Source organism: Crocuta crocuta, unplaced genomic scaffold (assembly GCF_008692635.1).
Source record: "Crocuta crocuta isolate KB4526 unplaced genomic scaffold, BGI_CrCroc_1.0 scaffold25, whole genome shotgun sequence".
In the NCBI taxonomy this organism is placed as follows: domain Eukaryota; kingdom Metazoa; phylum Chordata; class Mammalia; order Carnivora; family Hyaenidae; genus Crocuta; species Crocuta crocuta.
This window is the reverse complement of record NW_027532015.1, coordinates 9,916,007-9,935,772: the sequence shown is the minus strand read 5'-3', so window position 1 is coordinate 9,935,772 and position 19,766 is coordinate 9,916,007. Positions and strand designations below refer to the sequence as shown.

The following is a 19,766-nucleotide window of genomic DNA, read 5'->3' as shown; positions in this document are numbered from 1 at the left end:
TTATCAAGTCAATATAGAAATACATTTCAAGATAAAACACATTTAAGATAAATACAGTAGAGTTGGCTCTAACAACAGCTTAAATCCTGAAGCGATATTGATTTATACACATATAAAATTGCATTTGAATGACTTTTAGTGTGAGATGTATATTTTTCCAGGCAAAGTCCTGTTCAGAGAAGAATGCTAGCTGTGTTTGTCTTGCCTTCTCTGAGTCAATCATGAAATCGCCTGATGAACCAGCTGAGCAATAGTAAGAATGGGAAAACTGTTCCTTCCTGCTCTGCTCCAGAGACAGCAAGGTAAGTTCTTTCCAGGTTGTGAGTTGAATGGCTAACATCACAGTGCCATTTCCTGCTTCATGCTGTGCCCATTTAGTAAAACAGAATTGGTTACCACATTCTTAGCATTGCTTTTCAGAGATGTCATACGCACTGCAGAAGAGCTGAGAAGGTAGCTAGGTGATCTCTCTTGATGGGACTTCCTCCCACAACACAGCTGGCTATTGAAATGCCTCCTGAAGCTTTCACTGAGTAGATAGAGAGCAAATGGATTGACACAAGAATTGCAAAAGCTCAGAACTCGGGCAACTAAGGTGACAATCATGTGGCCTAGAGATGAGTCAATCTCGTTATAGTTGAAAGACCTATACATGTAGAGAACATGATTTGGAAACCAACAGAAGACAAAGCAGCCCACAAAGACCAGCACAATTTTAGCCAGGCGTTTCCGTGTTTCCATCTGCAAAATACAAGGAAACAGTCCCTTTGGTTAAAATGAAAATGGAACCATCAACATGCAGAACATTGTGCAAAAGAAGTAAAACTTACCATGGCATGCAAATGCATCCAAAAATACAAAAGCTATTTTCTTCAACAAAGTGACGATTTTAACAGTTTGACTATTTTGGTCACCGTACTGTTTCATTAAATATAGTTAACAATATGATTTTAATCGTACATGGAATTTAAGAAACAAAAGAGACGAACATACAGATAGGGGAAAAAAGAGAAGGAGACAAACCCTAAGAGACTCTTAATGACTGAAAACAAACTGAGGGTTGATGGACAGAGGTGGGGAGGATGGGCTAAATGAGTGATGGGTAACAAAGAGAGCACTTGCTGGGATGAGCGCTGGGTGATGCATGTAAGTGATGAACCATTAAATTCTACTCCTAAATCCAATACTATACCATATGCTACCTAGAATTTAAATAAAAACTTGAAACTAACCAAATAAGTAAATAAAATAAATTATCTGACAGCCTCTATAAGACTAGATGATAAATTACGAATAAATGGCTATGTCTTCAAGCTAAACTGTGACCTATAAAAATTCTCTTATTTTATTTTTTTTAAGTTCTCTTATTTTAAACTATTTTCCTGTTGTCAAAGTGTTATGGTGTTCCCTTTAAATGTAAATCATTTCTGTTTGTATTAAATCAACTGAATTAATGAACCACAAAATATATTCAGTATTAGATTTTGTTTAAATCAGGGTAATTGAAATAAAGCATGACTTTTTAAATCCTTATTATACACACACACACACACACACACCAAAACTTGAGATTTCAACTTCTGACTCAGATAAATTAAAACCACCTGACATAACTGTAAATCCTATAAGTATTACTATGCTAGATTACTTTAAAAATAAAAGTACACTTTCTTTTCATAAACTTTACATACTGTGTTTGCTGTTTTATAGGAAACTCTTCAGGAATGTGATAAAGAAAGAAAATTCAAATATTGGGCATACGTACATCTTTTTAAACCTAAAAACCATTCTCTAATATATAGAGTTCAAGGTTTAGCTTGTATTTGTCATGTTCAAATACTTAAATATGGCAACATGAATGTGAAAACTTAGTTTATCAAAAGATATTGATAGGAGGCAAAATGATATATTCTGGGCTAAAATTATTGGTAGTCAACTGGAACATGCCCAAACTGGAAAGGTTTTCCGTTCAAACAGATCTGGTGTTGGGGGTACTAGGGAGTGGTGATGGGGGAAGCAAATGAAGGTGCGGTGAGGACGAGGAACGGCAAGTGTGGAAGTGCAGGTGTATCCCGTGGCATGAGTTAAGCAACTTGACTGTAAGATAAATGTGAAATTTATGTTACAAAGCAGTGTCCACCCTAGCAGGTGTAGCACGGGTGCACGAAGTTCATGCCAATCTGTACCTGGAGACTCCGATGCACAGGCAGGCTGTCGGCACTGAGAGACTTCTCAGCAGATATCAAACCCTGTTACTCAGCCAGAGTTTATAAGTCCCAGTAGAAAAATTCACAAAAAGGGGCGCCTGGGTGGCTCAGTCGGCTAGGCATCTGACTTCAGCTCAGGTCATGATCTCACGGTTCGTGGGTTCGAGCCCCAGGTAGGGCTCTGTGCTGTCAGCCAGCTCGGAGCCTGGAGCCTGCTTCAGATTCTGTGTCTCCCTCTCTCTCTGACCCTCCCCTGTTCACGCTGTCTCTCTACCTCTCTCTCACAGAAATAAAATTTTTAAAAATTCACAAAAACAGCAACAACAAGGCAGAACTAAGGCCACTTAAAAAAAAGTGGGGTGGGAGGGAAAGAGGAACTCAATTTTAGAAACCAAAGCAAAAACTCAAATACCCAAATTGATCACAGGGCAAAGGAAAAAGTGCAGTGAGTCTATGAACTGGATTTTTTTTTGCTACAATGAGGTTAGATATTTATTTTTTTTTAAATTTTATGTCTTTATTTTATTTTGAGAGACAGAGACAGAGAGCTAGCAGGGGAGGGGCAGAGAGAGAGGGAGACAGAATCTGAAGCAGGCTCCAGGATCTGAGCTGTTAGCACAGAGCCCGATGTGGGACTCGAACCTATGGACTATGAGATCATGACCTGAGCCGAAGTCGGACACTTAACTGACTGAGCTACTCAGGCGCCCCTGTTTACTTATTATTTATTTTAAAGTTTATTTATTTATTTATTTATTTTGAGAGAGACAGAGCCAGTGGGGGTGGGTCAGAGAGAGAGGGGGCCAGAGGATCTAGCAGCGAGCTCTGTGAGGCTCACACTCACAAACAGTGAGATCAGGACCTAAGCTGAAGTCAGACCTTTAAGCGACTGAGCCACCCAGGTACCCCACAAAGCTTAATATTTAGATAATTAATCTATTAATTTATCTAACAACTACTTCAGTGACTCGTTGATTTTTTAGCTTTTAAAGAAGATGTGGATCTCTGATGCCGATGGTCATCAATAAATAGAAATTACCTTCCGTGCAGGAAACCTTTCCAGAGTCTGTTGTAGCTGAAGTGTGCAAAGCCCCTGCCCATGCTTCCAACTACAGCCCAGCAAATTTTAATGATCCGCCATTCAACTTGCCTTTAAATTGGTGAAGTGACACCCATAACCTCGCTGTACCTATAGAACCCTTTGGAAGAGGGTCCTCACTAAAAATGCACAAACACACAACTTGAAACTCTCCCACTAGAACAATATTTCCATCTCTTTGGGGATTAACACAATTGGTTTTACCTTAAGTTAGCATCTCTGTATATTTTTTAGGGAAGAAAGACTACATAAGGTACATACTGTAATTTTTAAATTAGTACATAATATATATAGGTAAAGCTATAATGTTGAGTTAGAGAAAGTACAACTTCAACATCAACCACCTCCTGACCACTCTCACCTTTGTTCTCTACCTTCTCTCCCCAGAGCCACATTCTGGCATCCTACCCTAACCTCATCCCCAGATCCTAGGTCCTTTCCTGATGAATCCTTGTCCCAGACATTCTGTCATCCTTAATGGGCTAATGGGGGAAGAGACAATAATTAAATAAACTTATAATTAATTTTCTGGTTTATTATGTTGTTTTCTTTGCATGAACATTTGCTGGTAAGGAAAAGCCTTCAAAGACATTGAATTTTAATAGCTGTAGGCCTCGCTGGCAGATACACTGTACCTCAGTGGACCTTTACAAAGCTCTGGCATGGCCACATATTGGAGATGCCCTCACCTCCTCCTCTCGCACCAACATCTCTTCTAGTTCAGGCTAATGCATGTGCCAGTGCCTTGTGATTCTGTTCTAACCGTTCACAGTATTGAGAACTCACACCATAGAACAGCAAATAGCGATTACTGCATCTGACCCACACACTCCCACCCACACACCTACCAAGCTTACCTGTTTTTTGGTATGTTCGTTGTATTCTCCAGGAAGATTATGTGCACTTTTAATTAAGGTCTTTGCAATATGATAATAATAAACGCTAATAATAGCAAGTGGTATAAGGAAGTAGACCAAGAAGATGAGCACTGAATGAATCTTTGGGTGTAATTCATCCGTCTGAGGGTAGGGTACACACGCCGTGAAGCTGCTATTTTCAACGCTCTCAATGCGTGTCACTTCCGAAAACACGGCTTCTGGAAGCGCCAGCAGCACAGAGACCACCCAGATCCCCACAGCCTTCACGCAGGTCCACAGCAACGCCCCAGACGTCTGGATGTCCATGGGGTTGACGATGGCTCTGTACCTGGGAAGCCAATGTGACTCACATTACTCTCTTAGAAAGAGAAATGTAAGAGAGAAAGAGGAAGGAAGGGAGGGAGGAAGGAAGGAAGGAAGGAAGGAAAGAGAGATCCTACTGGCTGAGAGAGAGGTGGTAACACTTTTTGTTATTCCCTGGCTGTTTTGTAGTGTATGGAATACTTAATATCTCCGATGTCTGTCTGCCTATAAGACATTCCACTGTTTATTAGCACAGAAGACAGAAAGATAAGAGATTTTAAATTGTCATTCCCCAAATTCCATTAATTTCCTTACCTCTTTTGTAAGTATTTTTCTAAATCACACATACTGCGAGTATCATCTCTATTGAATATTTTCACTTAAATCACTGAATTTTCAAAAAAACTATCACTGCTATAATTGCAATAACAGGCAGAAACCCTGCAATATAAAATGTCTACAAAATAATGTTACCAAGTTCTATTTTGATGCTCTTCTTCACCTTCTGAGACTCAGTCTCCCACTTCTTTCCCTAAAGGCATTAGTAAACCTTAAGACTGGAATTTTCTCCATAATTCAATCATAAGAACCGAAAGAACTGAAGATGAAGTAACACTCTGTCTTTGTAGCTGAAATTTATTTCACATTGGCACCTCATGAGTCCTCTCTCTTCCCACCATCATAGTGGTAAAGTAGCCAATCTCCAGGACACAAGGGCTTAAAGAATCCAAACAGCTAACTCAGCCACACACTTTAGGGTAATCATAAGGCAAACAAGCCAAAATTATATGTGAACATCAAATTATTTATATTTTTCTGAAAGTATTTCAGGTTGTAGTACACCTAGGAGGTTAACACGATGTAGTAGAAAAAAATTATTTTAGTCAAACAAATCTGAGCCATTTTCTCATCTCTAATATCCTTTGGAAAATCACTTAAGGTCTTTTTCATCATCTGTAAGGTGGGGATAAAAGCATTTCTCTCAAAGTTTTGTGATAAAACTTAGAGAGACCACCTACTACTGTGCCTGCCAATTAGCAGATACTAACCATGCCATGATTCTATACTTTCTCCTTATTTACAGTTGATTTTTTAAAAAATATATAACATATTTATTTCTGAGAGAGAGAGAGACAGTGTGTGCAGGGGAGGGACAGAGACAGAGGTAGACACAGAATCCAAAGCAGGCTCCAGGCTCTAAGCTATGAGCACAGAGCCGACGTGGGGCTCGAACCCACAAACCGTGAGATCATGACCCAAGCCAAAATCAGATACTTAACCAACTGAGCCACCCAGGCACCACTGCAGTTGACTTAGTATGGTGTTCTAAAATTCCAGAATGTTTCAAGCAACATAACAAGCAGACAAGATCTTCTGTAAGAAGATCTTCTGTAGGGGTGCCTGGGTGGCTCAGTCGGTTAGGCGTCTGACTTGGGCTCATGTCATGATCTTGCAGTTCATGAGTTTGAGCCCTGCATCTGGCTCTGTGCTGGACAGCTTGGATTCCGTGTCTCCCTCTCTCTCTCTCTGCTCCTCTCCTGCTCACACTCTTTCTCTGTCTCTCAAAAATGAATAAACATTAAAAAAAATTTCTTTTTAAAAGTCTTCTGCAAGAGGTTCTGTAAAGATGTTTCCCATTGCCCACCAGAAAGAAACAACTTCTAGACGCAACACCACTCTGAGAGGAGCCTCTCTTCTTCCTAATTTGCATCAAGCATCATTACCAGACCCTCAGTCAGAGAAAGACAGTTTGCATTTTGATCTAGAGGGTCTTCCCCTGTATAACAGGAAACATAAAAATTAAAGTACAGCAACAGCAAAGAGCCTCAACACCAAATTAAAGTCACATACATACTGCGTTTATTTCGCCCGGACTTTGCACATGGCAGAAAAAGCATGTGTTCCTCCTCATTCACTTAATTACATGTTCTGAAGAAAGTAAAAGAATTACAATTGGTAACTAGAATGAGCTGTCTTTTTCTGTCTCTTTTTAATGTTTTATTAGATTAATATATTCAAAGAGTTTTTTGTTTTGTTTTAAGGTGTTTTTTTTTCTGAGAGAGAGAGAGACAGCGTGAGCAGGGGAGGGTCAGAGAGAGAGGGAGACACAGAATCTGAAACAGGCTCCAGGCTCTGAGCTGGCTGTCAGCACAGAGCCCGATGCGGGGCTCGAACCCACAGACCGTGAGATCATGACCTGAGCCGAAGTCGGATGCTTAACCGACTGAGCCACCCAGGCGCCCCTCTTTTGTTTTTATCAGAGAACACTAACAGCCTAAAAGGAAAAACTGATTTCATTTCAGGTCCAACTCCTGGGTTGAACCAAATTTCATATCTTTACCTCCATTTGACTAAGAAATGTCCTTCTGCTGCTGTCTCTTGAATGAAATACTGAAGACATTTGCTCTTGACATCCTGTTATGGAAGTTGAGGATTTTCTCTCTTCTACACTTTTATCTCTCTTATTACCAACCTCCTAATTCTGTAAATTATATTAAATGTTTATACAATAGCCACTAGAGTGTTATTGTGACCAACCAAATATCTCTTACTACAGAATTAAGTAATATATTGTCTTCTTTCTCAAACATGTCTCTGGTTTACCTGCAGTTGCTACTTGATCTTTTATTGTTTGCATAATTTTTCATGTACCTGAATTTGATTTTTTTAACTGTTCTTTTCCACCTTGCTGAGTAATTGGAGCCCTAGTATTTGAATCTCAATTCCTCCTTCTTAGACTTTCACTTTGTCAAGCTCCTCTCCACCTTCTTTTTGGTTTTGCTTTCTAAGATGCTTTATTAGCCTTAGTTCCCATTCCTTCATATAATTTTTTTAATTCCTGACAACACATTTTTAAATGTTTTTAATTTTTATTTTGAGAGAGAGAGACTGACACAGAGAGAGAGAGACAGAGACAGAGAGAGAGAGAAAATTCCAAGTTGTGAGGTGGGCTCACAACCCTGGATCATGACCTGAGCTGAAATCAAGAGTCAGATGCTCAACTGACTGAGCCATCCAGGTGTCCCTCTGCTATCATATTTTTAATTTCTAAAAGTTCTTGCTTCGCAAGTGAATAGATAATTAGAAGAAACTGTTCCCTTCATGAAGTCAAGTAACTATATTTTAGTACCAATATACATTATTTTCTCTGTGGATCCATTTTTTTTCCTTTTTGCATGTTCAAATATCTCTCTTTGCTTTTTTTAGCATTAATTACGATGATGTTATTGTAATTCACGGAAGTATAAGTAAAGCAAACTTTTAAACAAACCAAAACCGAACAAATACTTTTAGAGATATTTGTTTGGTGATATGTTTGCTTGGTTTCTTTGCTAGAATTTCTCCTCAGAAGGTAGATGTCTACAACCTCCCAACTCATATTTAAGGTCAAAGTACCAAAAAGCTGATACAAATTTTTTGTACATAGCAGAGATGGGGAAAGAGCAGAGAAGTTTTTGGGTTGATGGTTACCAAAAATTACTCAATTAACCAGCCTACCTTGTTGGATTGTCAGAAAACTCAAAGAATATTCTGAACTTTCCTTTGTGGATTTAAAAAGGAGGAAAACACCACTCCCTACTCTCATTCCCACCTCATCTTTAAGCACATAAACATAAAGGTATTGGGGAAACTGCAAAGAAGAATGGAAGTTTTAACTCTTTCATTGTAATAACATTGCCAATAACATTGTAATAACAGAGCTGTAGCAACAGCTCTTGGATTCTTGGTTTAGGGGAAGTAAGAAACCCAGTGGGAATATAAGGCATGGGTAGAGAAGGCCTTTTCAACAAGGACAGTTCTTGGCCACATCCTGCAGGAAAGAGAAATAGACTTCGGATCTTCCACTAAATGGTATACATTTGCTAGAAAGGGAGTATTGACAATTCTATAAAGCTGGATTTATAGTTTAAAACAACAGATTATTGAAGCATCATTATTAGTACTTAAGCATCATTATTAGTACTTAACCATGGCTTAGAATTGTCAGAGAATAAGGTTTACACCGATGTTTCATGTACATCTTTGAAAGGATAAAAAGTAAAACAGTACAGTGCAAATTAATATGGACATATTTAATCATCCTTTATTTAAATATTTATAAAAGTATAGGAATGAGGGGCACCTGGGTGGCTCAGTTGGTTAAACATCTGACTCTTGGTTTTGGCTCAGGTCATGGTCTCACATTTCGTGGATCTGAGTCCCACATTGGGTTCTGCACTGACAGTGTGGAGCCTGCTTGGGATTCTCTCTTTCTTCCTCTCTCTCTACCCTTCCCCCCACCAAAATAAATAAATAAATAAGTAAACATTTAAAAATATATAGGAATGAAGCAGTCCCTCAGTACAAAAACTACCTCATTAAATGTAGTAGTATAATACATATGTGTGAAAATTTACATTTCTTTCTTCCAGATAGTCTCAGAAAGGTATCCTTAATTGAAAACTAAAAACAAAAATAATGGATCAAAAGGGATTAAAGAAAACATAATCACCATTCATGTATTAAATATCAATAAATACATATGCTTCTTCATTAATTTCTGTTTTGGATTTTGCACTTACCATATCTGTATATAGTCTAAAGTTAAAGAAAGGGATAATGAAATGTCATTGTATTAAAATACATACAATGAAAATTAGATCATTTTGTAGCTCATATAAAGTCATCTCAGTTTTTCAAAATCTCCGTCTACACATTTCTGCACACATACTAGTTACACTATCCATAATTTCTCTTTTTTTCTTTCATTTTCCTTTTTTTGCTTTTCATACTTTCTTTTTTCTAAATTTTTTTTAGTTTATTTATTTGTTTTGAGAGAGAGAGAGCACAGCAGGGGAGGGGCAGAGAGAAGGAGAGACAGAATCCCAAGCAGATGCCATGCTGTCAGCATAGAGCCGGATGCTGAGATCATGACCTGAGCTGAGATCAAGAGTCATACGCTTAGACAACTGAGCCACCCAGGCACCCTGTCGTACTTTCATTCATAAGACACCAATAAAGAGTTTAAATGTGGACAACCTGACAAAGGAGAGGAAAGTATCGTGGAAGCAAGAGAAAGATAGAGAAAATTTCAAAAAGAAGTGTAGACCTCAGTCTCAAATGCTCCTTTTTTTTTTTGTTAAATATTTTTATTTCTAGGAGAGAGAGAGAGAGAGAGACAGTGTGAGCAGGGGAGGGTCAGAGAGAGAGGGAGATAAAGACTCTGAAATAGGCTCCAGGCTCTGAGCTGGCAGTCAGCACAGAGCCCGATGCAGGGCTCAAACCCACGAACCGCAAGATCGTGACCTAAGTGAAAGTCGGACGCTTAACCGACTAAGCCACCCAGATGCCCCTCAAATGCTCCTTAAACATAAAAACAAAAACAAAAACCTCCTTTGAAACCAGAGCCTGTGTCTTACTCGTTGTATCTAAAGTGCATAACAGAATGCATGACCCGTAGTCATTTCTCAACGAACATTTGTTGAACTAATAAGGAAATGTGGTCCAAGCAGCAAGGAGAACACTTATTAAGACAGTTTTGGTAGAGTGTGATGGTCATCTTTGGGTACTAATTGAGGTGAAAAATGACATCAAAGATGGGGACAAAATTTAGTGATACCCAAGCTGGATCAATATTCAGAATCACCTAGAGAGCTGAAAAGAGATTGAGTATTAGGTTTCTCCTGAGACTTACGATGTAGAATGTGAGGTTCTACATTTTACTAAGATTTTCAAATGATTCTGAATATAAACCAGGTTCAGAAACCACCTTTCAAGAAGATTAACTGTGGCAGTGAGCATCTTTTTGCAAGACCCCTGTGAGCTTGTCTGGTGCAAAGGACACACATTCAGCAGTGGAGAGTATCTGGAATCCAGCAAAAGTTCAGTGTTTAGAACTAGATGTCTGCCCTTTACAATATGTCACATCATGTTTCAAAAAGTATTTACAGCTTACAGCAATAAAATTTATTCTGAATAAGATTACTAAATTTATTATTTAAAAATATATATTCATGATCATAGAACCGAATGTCTAAAATGATAATCTTTTAAAAATAATGTAGTAATTGGGATGTCACCTTGGAAAGGATGAGACATAGTGGATTCAATTACAGAGGGCTCAGCAGTTCCATTTGTCCTTTACCCTCCTGCCAAATCACTTTGTTCTTAACTGACTAAAGTGTATGACTTAAATAGCACATGAAAGTCTTGTGAGAAGGGCAATGACAATGACAAGTCACGCTGATGAAGGCAACAGACTAGAACTAGCCAGTCGATGATTAAAGGAATTGGGGAAGGGCTATAGAAGGTAGAGAGATCATCTTCATTAATTTTACAATAGGTTCACTTTGTTTTCTACTTCAGTGCCTATTACCTGATATTTAACTACATATATGAATATATAATGGCTTGAATTAACTGGTCACTTGCCATCCTGACACATAGGTGACATAGCAGAAGCAGTTACACATCAACCTACTGTTTGTGTGAATTGTGTCAATTGTGTCATTTGATAAAATAATCCTATGCTGTAAAATTGATTAGTTTATCCATTTTATGGAAAAGTTCATTGAAACTATGGGATTAAATGATGTTGAAATAATCACAGAGCCAGTAGGCAGATGACTTAGAATTCACACAAGACTATCTTGTGACTTCGGACACAATTTTTTCAGCTTATGGCACATTGCAGAGAAGGCAACTGAAGAATTAAATGCTTGACCTATTCTATCCATTTTGGGACCTTTGTCTCCTTTTTTTTTTTTTTAAGTCAGTGATATTTTTAACTAGAAAGACTGAACTTATGTCCATAATTATGCCTTCTAAATTTAATGGCCATTTTTTATGGTAAAATAACTAAGCCTCAACAGGTAATATTTCATATTTTTAAGTCATCTCTAGAAACCGCATTTTCATCAAATCATTTTAAGTATCTGTAATCACCTCCAGGCCAAGCTCTCATAATCTAAAACTGGCTCCTCATGAGATATTTAATGCTGGTTGTCTCTTAAGATGTGATTCTTTTCCAAAAATCAATGTAAGTTAAATCACAATTATTACAATTTTATTTTCAAAATATCCTCCCCAAATTTCCACAAATAATAAAATCAAAGAAGGTCTACATTTAAAGTTGAAAAAATATTGTTTGTTTGAGAGACAGAGAGTGAGCAAGCACACTCTCATTCTCAAGCAAATGGAAGGGAGAGGGGCCAAAGGAAAAGGAGAGAATCTTAAGCTTGGGTCCATCTGATGGAGATGTGGGGCTCCATCTCACAACTGTGAGATGACCTGAGCCAAAATAAGAGTGGGACACTCAGTCGACTGAGCCACCCAGGCATCCCTTGAAAAAATATTCCTGATGAAAATCTGCAGAAGAAAAAAATCAAAACTTAATGGCAAATAGATGAATCAAGAGAAGGGCTGGGGACAAATAAATGTTTAGTGTTTATTCTTGTTCCCCATGAAGATCCATAAATAACTGGAAATATAAAATACTGAGCAGCACATCAATAAATCAGTGGTGTTCACCAAGATGGGCTATTAGCCTAATAGCATTGAATATTTTATATCAATAATCAGAACAATAAGTTAAGAGACAGTTCATTAAGCTTGAACCTCCCAATATTAAGTTAGGTCATCACTCTAAAGCTTGTATTGAAACTCAAAATAACTTTGGTCATACAGAAACTAGTAAAAATACAGGAATAAAAATAACAAACAATTAAAAAAGGATATGTAATGAAGATATACCTTTTTGTATAGAAAAATAAACAAATGGACTTTCCAAATACCAAGGTTGCCAGTATATTTGGGATGTGGGTGGAGTTCTCGATAGAGCTGAAAATAATATAATGGTTACATTAAGATTATCTAAAACTTCCATACAATTTCAAAAGTAAAAGTAATAATGGAAAGTAAATACACAAATATAGCCTATAACTATCTTGTACTGAATATTGGATCAATACCTTCTAAAAGAGAATCATCTACATCCCCATACCATTATCAACTTTTCCAGAAATGCAATAAGTAAACAAGTAAGGACTAAATAAAAAACTTTAAGAAAGAGCTTATTGAATGGAATATTCCATAGCCATAATATAGAATGAGATCATGCCACTTGTGACAACATGGATGGACATAGAGGGTATTATACTAAGTGAAATGAGACACATTGAGAAAGACAAATACCATATAATTTCATGCATGTGTGGATTCTAAAAAACTAAACAAATGAATTTTTTAAAAGGCCAAAAAGCAGAATCAGATCTACAAATACAAAGAATGAGCTGATGGTTGCCAGAGGGAAGAGAGGTGGGGAGATGAGCAAAATGGATAAGGAGAGTGGCAGATATAGGCTTCCAGTTATGCCATGAATGTTATGGGAATAAAAAGAACAGCATAGGGAATATAGTCAACGGCATTGGAATAGGATTGCACACTGACAGACGGTAGCTATACTTGTGTTGAGGATAACATAATTATGGAGAAGCTGACTCACTATGTTGTACACCTGAAACTAATATAACATTGATTGCCAACCATATGCAAATTTTAATTTTTTTTTTTAAAAAAGAACTTGTTGAGAGTGAGAAAATAAAAATGCAATTAAGATTATTAAAGACCTTAGAGATTGGTCAACTCTCCTGAGGAATCAGCAACTGGAAGAACCAAAGTCAGTTGTTATTTTTGTTCTTTAAACACACAAACAGGAAGTACTGGTGAGACATCTAACAATAAGGAAAGTGTTGAACTTCACTCACTTCCTGGCTCAGCCAGAGCAGATGGCGCCCTATTTAAATGCACCACCACAGGCAAAAGACTGACAAGTGCACCTTAGAAAGTGTTTCCACTGAGAAGTGGACCAAATAGAATCAGCAAAAGTGATTAACCGAAAGACTTGTTGCAGCACAGAGGGCAGTGATAGAGCCCCAGTGACAACACACCATTCAGCTGCCCCACCAATACTAGTGTCCCTTCTCCCCTGTGGGTCCTTCTCCACTCAATACTCGGAGAGGGAGATAATAGGATCCTATCTACAGTCCCTCAGCTCTACAGTTGAAGACATTATTCTTATTTTGCAAATGAGGAAAATACTCATTTGAGCATGTGTTTTACACTATTTTATCATCTTCTCCAACTAGAACATTTGAACCTAACAGATACAGGATTCGCACCCACATGTCCAGGGCATCCTTCCTTAGTTACAGTGTGTCCCAAAACTTTCAGACCTAGGTGGATGAATAATCTTCAAAAACTATAAAGTAGTCCACAAATTATGGCAATAGTATGAATATTATGAGAATTATATAGCCCGTCCAACCTCTCAGATCCCTTCTAAAGAGAAGGAGAAAGGACATAAGTGAGAAACATTTGAGATTAATGAATAAAAGATATCTGACTTATTGGAGTCAAATATAGCAACTTTTATTTAACAAAAAAAAACAGATAAATTCAAATTAAAAACTGATAAATTAGTGCTGGCTACAATTTGTCCTGTTTTATGACTACATAAAACTAAAAACTGAGCACTTCTTATATAAAAATTTTCTTTTTTACACTGGCAGATAGAAAGTTCACAAACACGTGACTCACATTTGTGACAGTATAGATTACCTTATACTCTTCAACTTTTATTTTTCCTCTACCTGGGTTTCTTCCCTTTTTTATATCTGTTGTATGTTGTATGTATCTTTATTTTTAAGTTCCCTTACTTTCTTTCAGAACAAATTGAAAATAAAAAAAGTCCTTGCTCTGGTAAAATGCGTTACCTGTAGGGTGAGTGTGGCGGATTCTCTTAGGTAGGTATGGCTGGTCTGAACTCCCCCCTAAAGAGTTTAGAAACACACTCTAAGTGCTAATCTAAGCACTGAGAAGTAAGGGCTTCTGAATATACTATCCAGGGCTCCAGACCAAAGAAGAAAGCATCTCCAGTGGGGCCAGCTGGTTACTCAGTACCTGAGCTTCAATCAGGAGTTTTGGTAAAAACCCAGAAAACAAATTATGGCTTTCCCTCCCATCACTGGACTAAGGCTCATAAAAAATGCTTCTGAAGGCCTAGGGAGTGTTAGATCCAGGGCCTACATTTGATCTGCTTCAATATTTTAACAAATAATTATATTGAAGAGCATAGCTGTTTGCATTGGTATAATATCCAAATAATGTTGATGATTCAAGGTTCATACCTAACAGAACCAGCTCAGTTATGGAATTAAATCTGATTATCCTAACTAGCTAAGAAAAGCTTGAAATCATTAACATATTAGCACTTTAGTTAGATTTGGTGAAAAATTATGTTTGCATTCAATCCAACATCGGCTATTCAATATCAGAAAAACAACATTAAATTAAGGATACATTAAATTAATATTAATTGCATTTTTATTATTTTATAGGTTGTTAATATTTAATTTATAAATGTATTTTAGTTCACAGTTATATTTTAAAAAGAAAGAATTAATATCTAGTTTTATATTTATAAATGCATAAAATTATAAAGTTTATAGTTCAGCACTAGGAATTGGGGAAATTTTTCCTATGAAAGAAAGAGAACTCATTCTTAAAAGTTATTTGCGTTTTAATTAAGGGCTTTTAGAGGCCAAAAGTTCTTCATGAATCAAAGAAATTATATCCTAAGTTTGGAAATGAAGCCACTGTAATAGATATTGAAGGAGATCTCTGTAAGCCAACCATAAACAAAATATGTTTATGGGACTCCGCTTGCTCAGTATCCCAGCACGTGTGTGTGTGTGTGTGTGTGTGTGTGTGTGTGTGTGTGTGTGTGTGAAACTGTTGAAAACATGATACCACAGAGAATATGCACATACCTTTAATCAGCTATTTCCTATGAGCAAGCAAGCAAGTACATTTTCAAAATATAAAAAAATCATCAAGATAAAAGTAGAAAGTAAACTAAAATCCACACACTCACCATCTCCGATCGGGCCCTGTGTCTCCATCCCACCTTGAGGTATGAAATGCCTCTGAGGCACAGCTACAGAGGACACAAATGACCTTTCCTAAGGATGTTATCTGTTGAAAGTTCTCAAGAAAGCTCGGAAAGTCAAGGAATAATGATCTCAAAAACCAAAAGTGTCACCCACACAACCTTTGGTCATATCAAACAAGGTGATTTAAGCCCCAAGGTAGATTCATAAATATTATATTTCTTATTTCAGTCTCTGCTCTCTACGGATGCTGTCACCAGTGCTTTATAACACTGAAGTCCACCTCGCACTGGAATGTGCTTTCTGAAAAAAAATAATCTTCCTGTTTCTTTTTCTATATTACTGTGATCTCTACTTCTATACTCTCTATCTTTATTTTCTTCAGCAAAGGCATTTAAGCCACCTAGTGAAGATAGGATATTTGGTTTAATGAACAATTGAATTTGTTGCTTAAAAAGTTTTCCTATTGCTATCACTACTACTTAATTTTGAATTTTTGTGATGTTCTTTTCTTTTGTTGAATCTGATGAATCAACTTTTGAAATAATTTTTCCTTTTGTACTCTTGGGTGTTTTGCTTTAAATTGAATTTTTCAGTCCACCATTAAATAGGAAAAATCATTAATAATTTCTTAGACCTGTAAAAGTAATAATGTGGCTTAATGGTAAAGAATATGGGCTTTGAACTGAGCTCAAATGCCAGCTCTATCACTGTGAGTTCATGAAAACATTGCTTAATTTCAAGACTTACATTTCTTCACTTTAAAATAGTAATGATAATAGTGTGTACTTCATAGTATTGTGAAGGTAATAAACTCACACACAGAAAAAAGCACAGTGTTAAGGACAATTAGTCTTCTACCTGTTTCCAGATTCACAGTATATCCAAACATTTGGTGAGATAAAATGTGGGGAAATCAAATACTTAGCAACACTTGATCACTATGTTCTGGAAGAAAAAGAGAAATGAAGACAATATATAGCAAAACATTTCCAAACTGCTTAATTGACTATTAGAATGTATTGGGTAATTTCATCAACAATGATTCCAGATCCTTAATTTATAGTTCCAAAATACACACTGATAGGCACAAGTAGAATCTAGACCAAGTAGAAGAGGCAACCCACCTTCCTTTATCCTTATTATTAAAGTATCCATGTTGCATTTACAAAGTACATGATATATATAACCAGCCAAAAAAGCCAGTAAATACATGAGTAATAGCATGTTCTCTAACCTTGGTGAGAACCAATTTACCTGTGGGTCTCCATGACAATAGATTGAGAAAAAGCTCGTAAAATAAATTCAAGCCCTGGATCTTGCTACTTACTAGTAGAAATATAAGCACAATGATAGTAATTTTAACTATTGTAGTCATAGATATTCATTACATTTTACTCTAATCATTAAGTAGAGTTCTTTTAACTTTCTAATTAAAATGGTTCCTATAAAGGGGGCAGCTAAACTAAAAAGTTGTATTTTAATTACAGGGTTCAAAAATATTTATGAAAGGTAATAGAAATAGTGTCATATTAACAAAAATCAAGTTTACCTTTACCCAAAGGCACTCATTTTTATAGGAATGTGGTTTTAGAAAGAATATGACACAAACTAAAAACTCAATAATATTTGGTTTAAAAAGACAGAAGCTCTCAACTCTCCAGTGAGTATTGTCTTTCCTTCAATGAAGATTAACTCTTCAATGCCAAAGTGATGGAAGGGCATTGTCGCAAATACCAGGACATTTAGATGGAGTCATTTTCCACTAATGACATGTAAATTGAAGAAGAGGAGCATAAACACTACCTTAATCATCCAAGTTCAATTGTTTATTTAAATAGCTTAAGTCAACACCCCATCCCGAAGGAAATTAAACCATGGCTCCATTCACAATTGCCTAAGATGACAATTGTCCCCACCCCCATCCAGACATTTCCCCTGCTTAAATGCGAGCATGATGACTGAGACAGTGAGGTAGAGGCACGGACCAGCAGTCAGCAGACCTGGGTTCTCCTCCCTGCTCTGCCAGACTTACTTTCCCTGGGCCTCAATATCTTACCTCAATACCTAGAAAATGACATAGTTGAACTTAGTTGATCTGCAAGGTAAAATAATAGACACGTCTGACCTTTAAAATATGTGAAAGCAGATTTGATATCAAATGTGTATTTTTACAGCATCATTTTAAGATACTAAAATTCAGTACCTACCTGTTTGCGGGGGAGGGGATCCCTTAACTTGAGGTATTAAAGCAAGAATGTGTAGTCATCTGTCTGAAGAGCATTTACTATTGTAGTTGTTTGACTTAAATAAATAACAATTTAGTTAATGAGTATAAATGATGTTCCCCCATATTTGAAAGAAACTCAAAATCAAACACTTCCCTAATATTAAGTCAGACATTCTTACCTTCAGGTTATTAAAAGACTAAGGAAAAGTGCAATTCTAAGATTTTAGCCCACTTGAAAAGCTTCTACATGCTTCGTGCGCTGCTGCCCAATTATCCTACAGCTTTTCTATGAAATAGACAATAAAGATTTTCAGAGTGTGTGCGGGGCAGGAAGGAGACTAGGCTCTGAAATTTTAAAACTACTTTCAAACTAACACAATGTTAATTATTTTTAAAGTAATAATTTTCTTATATATTTTTTCAAGCTTCCAAGCTCACAGTCCTTTTTAACTCCTTTTACTCCAATTCCCGGATACCTTCTCTCTTCCTCTGTCCTTGCTCATGCTCGGGCTTTCCTTTCTCCCTTGACCCCCCACCCCCACCCCCACCGCTCCTCTCCACCGCTTTTCCAGGCCGCCCCACCTCTACCTGAGCCCTTACCTGTCGGCGCTGAGGGCGGTGAGTGTGAACACGGAAACCCCCACCGAGGTGAGCTGGAAGACCGGGATCAGTTTGCACCCCACCTTCCCGAACATCCACTCGTCAAAGAAGTAGCGGGAGGCGTCCACCGGGACGCAGGTGAGCAGCAGCAGCAAGTCCCCGGCGGCCAGGTTAGAGATGAAGATGTTGGGGGCGCTCCTCATGGCGCTGTTGGTGATGAAGATCTTCACCAGCATGATGTTGCCTAGCAAGCCCACCGTGATGATGAGCAGGTAGAGGGACGGGATCGCGCAGCGGATCGCGAACTTGGCGCTCGTCCCGTCGGCGGCGGCCAGCAAGTCCCTCTCGGACACCCCGGGAACGAAGCCGCTCTGATTCGCGCCCGCGGGCTGGGAGAGGTTGCACAGAGACTTGGGGGGCATGTTCTCCTTTCCAGGAAGGTGCGCTGGGGTTTTCATGCGCCCAGGTGCCCTGAAAAGTGCAACACTCACTTGGACGTAATCCGTTTCCCTCTCACGGGGACAAGTTTACTGTCTGGGGACAGCGAGTCACACTGCAGCGTCTTAAGAGGATCCGGCCTTGGTGAGAAGTCTGTCCACGCGCTGGGGCTTCACNGTCTTCGTTCCAGTCTTCAATGGTTTGTTCTCGTCTATAGCTAGCGGAAATAGTTCTTTTGTGAACAAAGACGTTTCCCTCTGAAATTAATAAAAATGCCTGCCAGACAGCTCGCGGGGGGAAGAAGTCATTTTGTCCTTGCCCAGCGATCCGCAGGTGAACCCCCGGGTGCTGGGGGTGGGGAGGAGGGGGGGCGCTTTGCTCTTTCCACAGCTTTGCTCTTGTTTCTGCAGTTCCTGCTGTAAGGTGTGGAATTGGAGGGGATCTGAGTCCTCTCTCTCATTCTGCGCCCCTACATAGTTACATCCTTGCCTGCCTCCAAGCGGGAGGAGCCCCAGTTTGCGACCCTCGGAATTCAGGGGCTGAGCTGGCAAGGCCCTGGCACTGTAACACTGAAGTTAGGAGATGGAAGGAAAAGGAGAGAGTAAATGAATGGAATTCCCTCCCCGCTCTTCTTCCTTCATCCATTTTTCTCACCCTAAAAATGGAAACTCTCTCCAACAGCTGGCATATTAGTTTTAAACATCTTTATTGAAATGTAGCATGCACAAAGTACACAGTTCTTCAATGTACAGCTTAATCTAACCACCATTCAGAGTCGACAATCTAGCTGCTATCCCTTGAAATAACCACTATTTATTCTGCTTTTTATCATCGAAGATTAGTTTGCTGCTTTTGAGTATCCTATAAGTGGAACCAGTAAGTATTTAATCTTGTGTCCAGTTTCTTTCAGTCAACATTATATCTGTGAGACCCACTCATGATTTTGTGTGTAGCATTTTTTCATTCTTGCATAGTACTCCAGCATAAATATACCCACTGTATGTATCCCTTCTAATGATGACATTTGGATTCTTTATAGTTTTAGCTAATCCATTGGACAATGCTTCCATAAATATTCTTTGC

At 38.1% G+C, this 19,766-nt stretch overlaps 1 protein-coding gene across 1 annotated transcript; it reads right to left on the bottom strand.

Annotated features, from left to right (window-relative positions):
• Window positions 1-339: 339 nt before the first annotated feature.
• On the bottom strand, window positions 340-18,667 carry NMBR (neuromedin B receptor). Its single transcript, XM_077776132.1, has 3 exons — window positions 18,246-18,667; window positions 4,164-4,512; window positions 340-741 (listed from the first exon to the last, which is right to left on the bottom strand). The coding sequence occupies exons 1-3, from the start codon at window positions 18,665-18,667 to the stop codon at window positions 340-342; spliced, it is 1,173 nt and encodes a 390-aa protein (XP_077632258.1).
• Between the last annotated feature and the right edge of the window lie 1,099 nt (window positions 18,668-19,766).

Bases quoted from the DNA above. Each gene is read 5' to 3' on its own strand.
- NMBR (XM_077776132.1), bottom strand. From the start codon at position 18,667: ATGCCCCCCAAGTCTCTGTGCAACCTCTCCCAGCCCGCGGGCGCGAAT. The intron at 4,513-18,245 runs GTAAGGGCTCAG...TTGGCTTCCCAG, and splicing joins ACCGCCCTCAGCGCCGACAG to GTACAGAGCCATCGTCAACC. The intron at 742-4,163 runs GTAAGCTTGGTA...TGTATTTTGCAG, and splicing joins ACGAACATACCAAAAAACAG to ATGGAAACACGGAAACGCCT.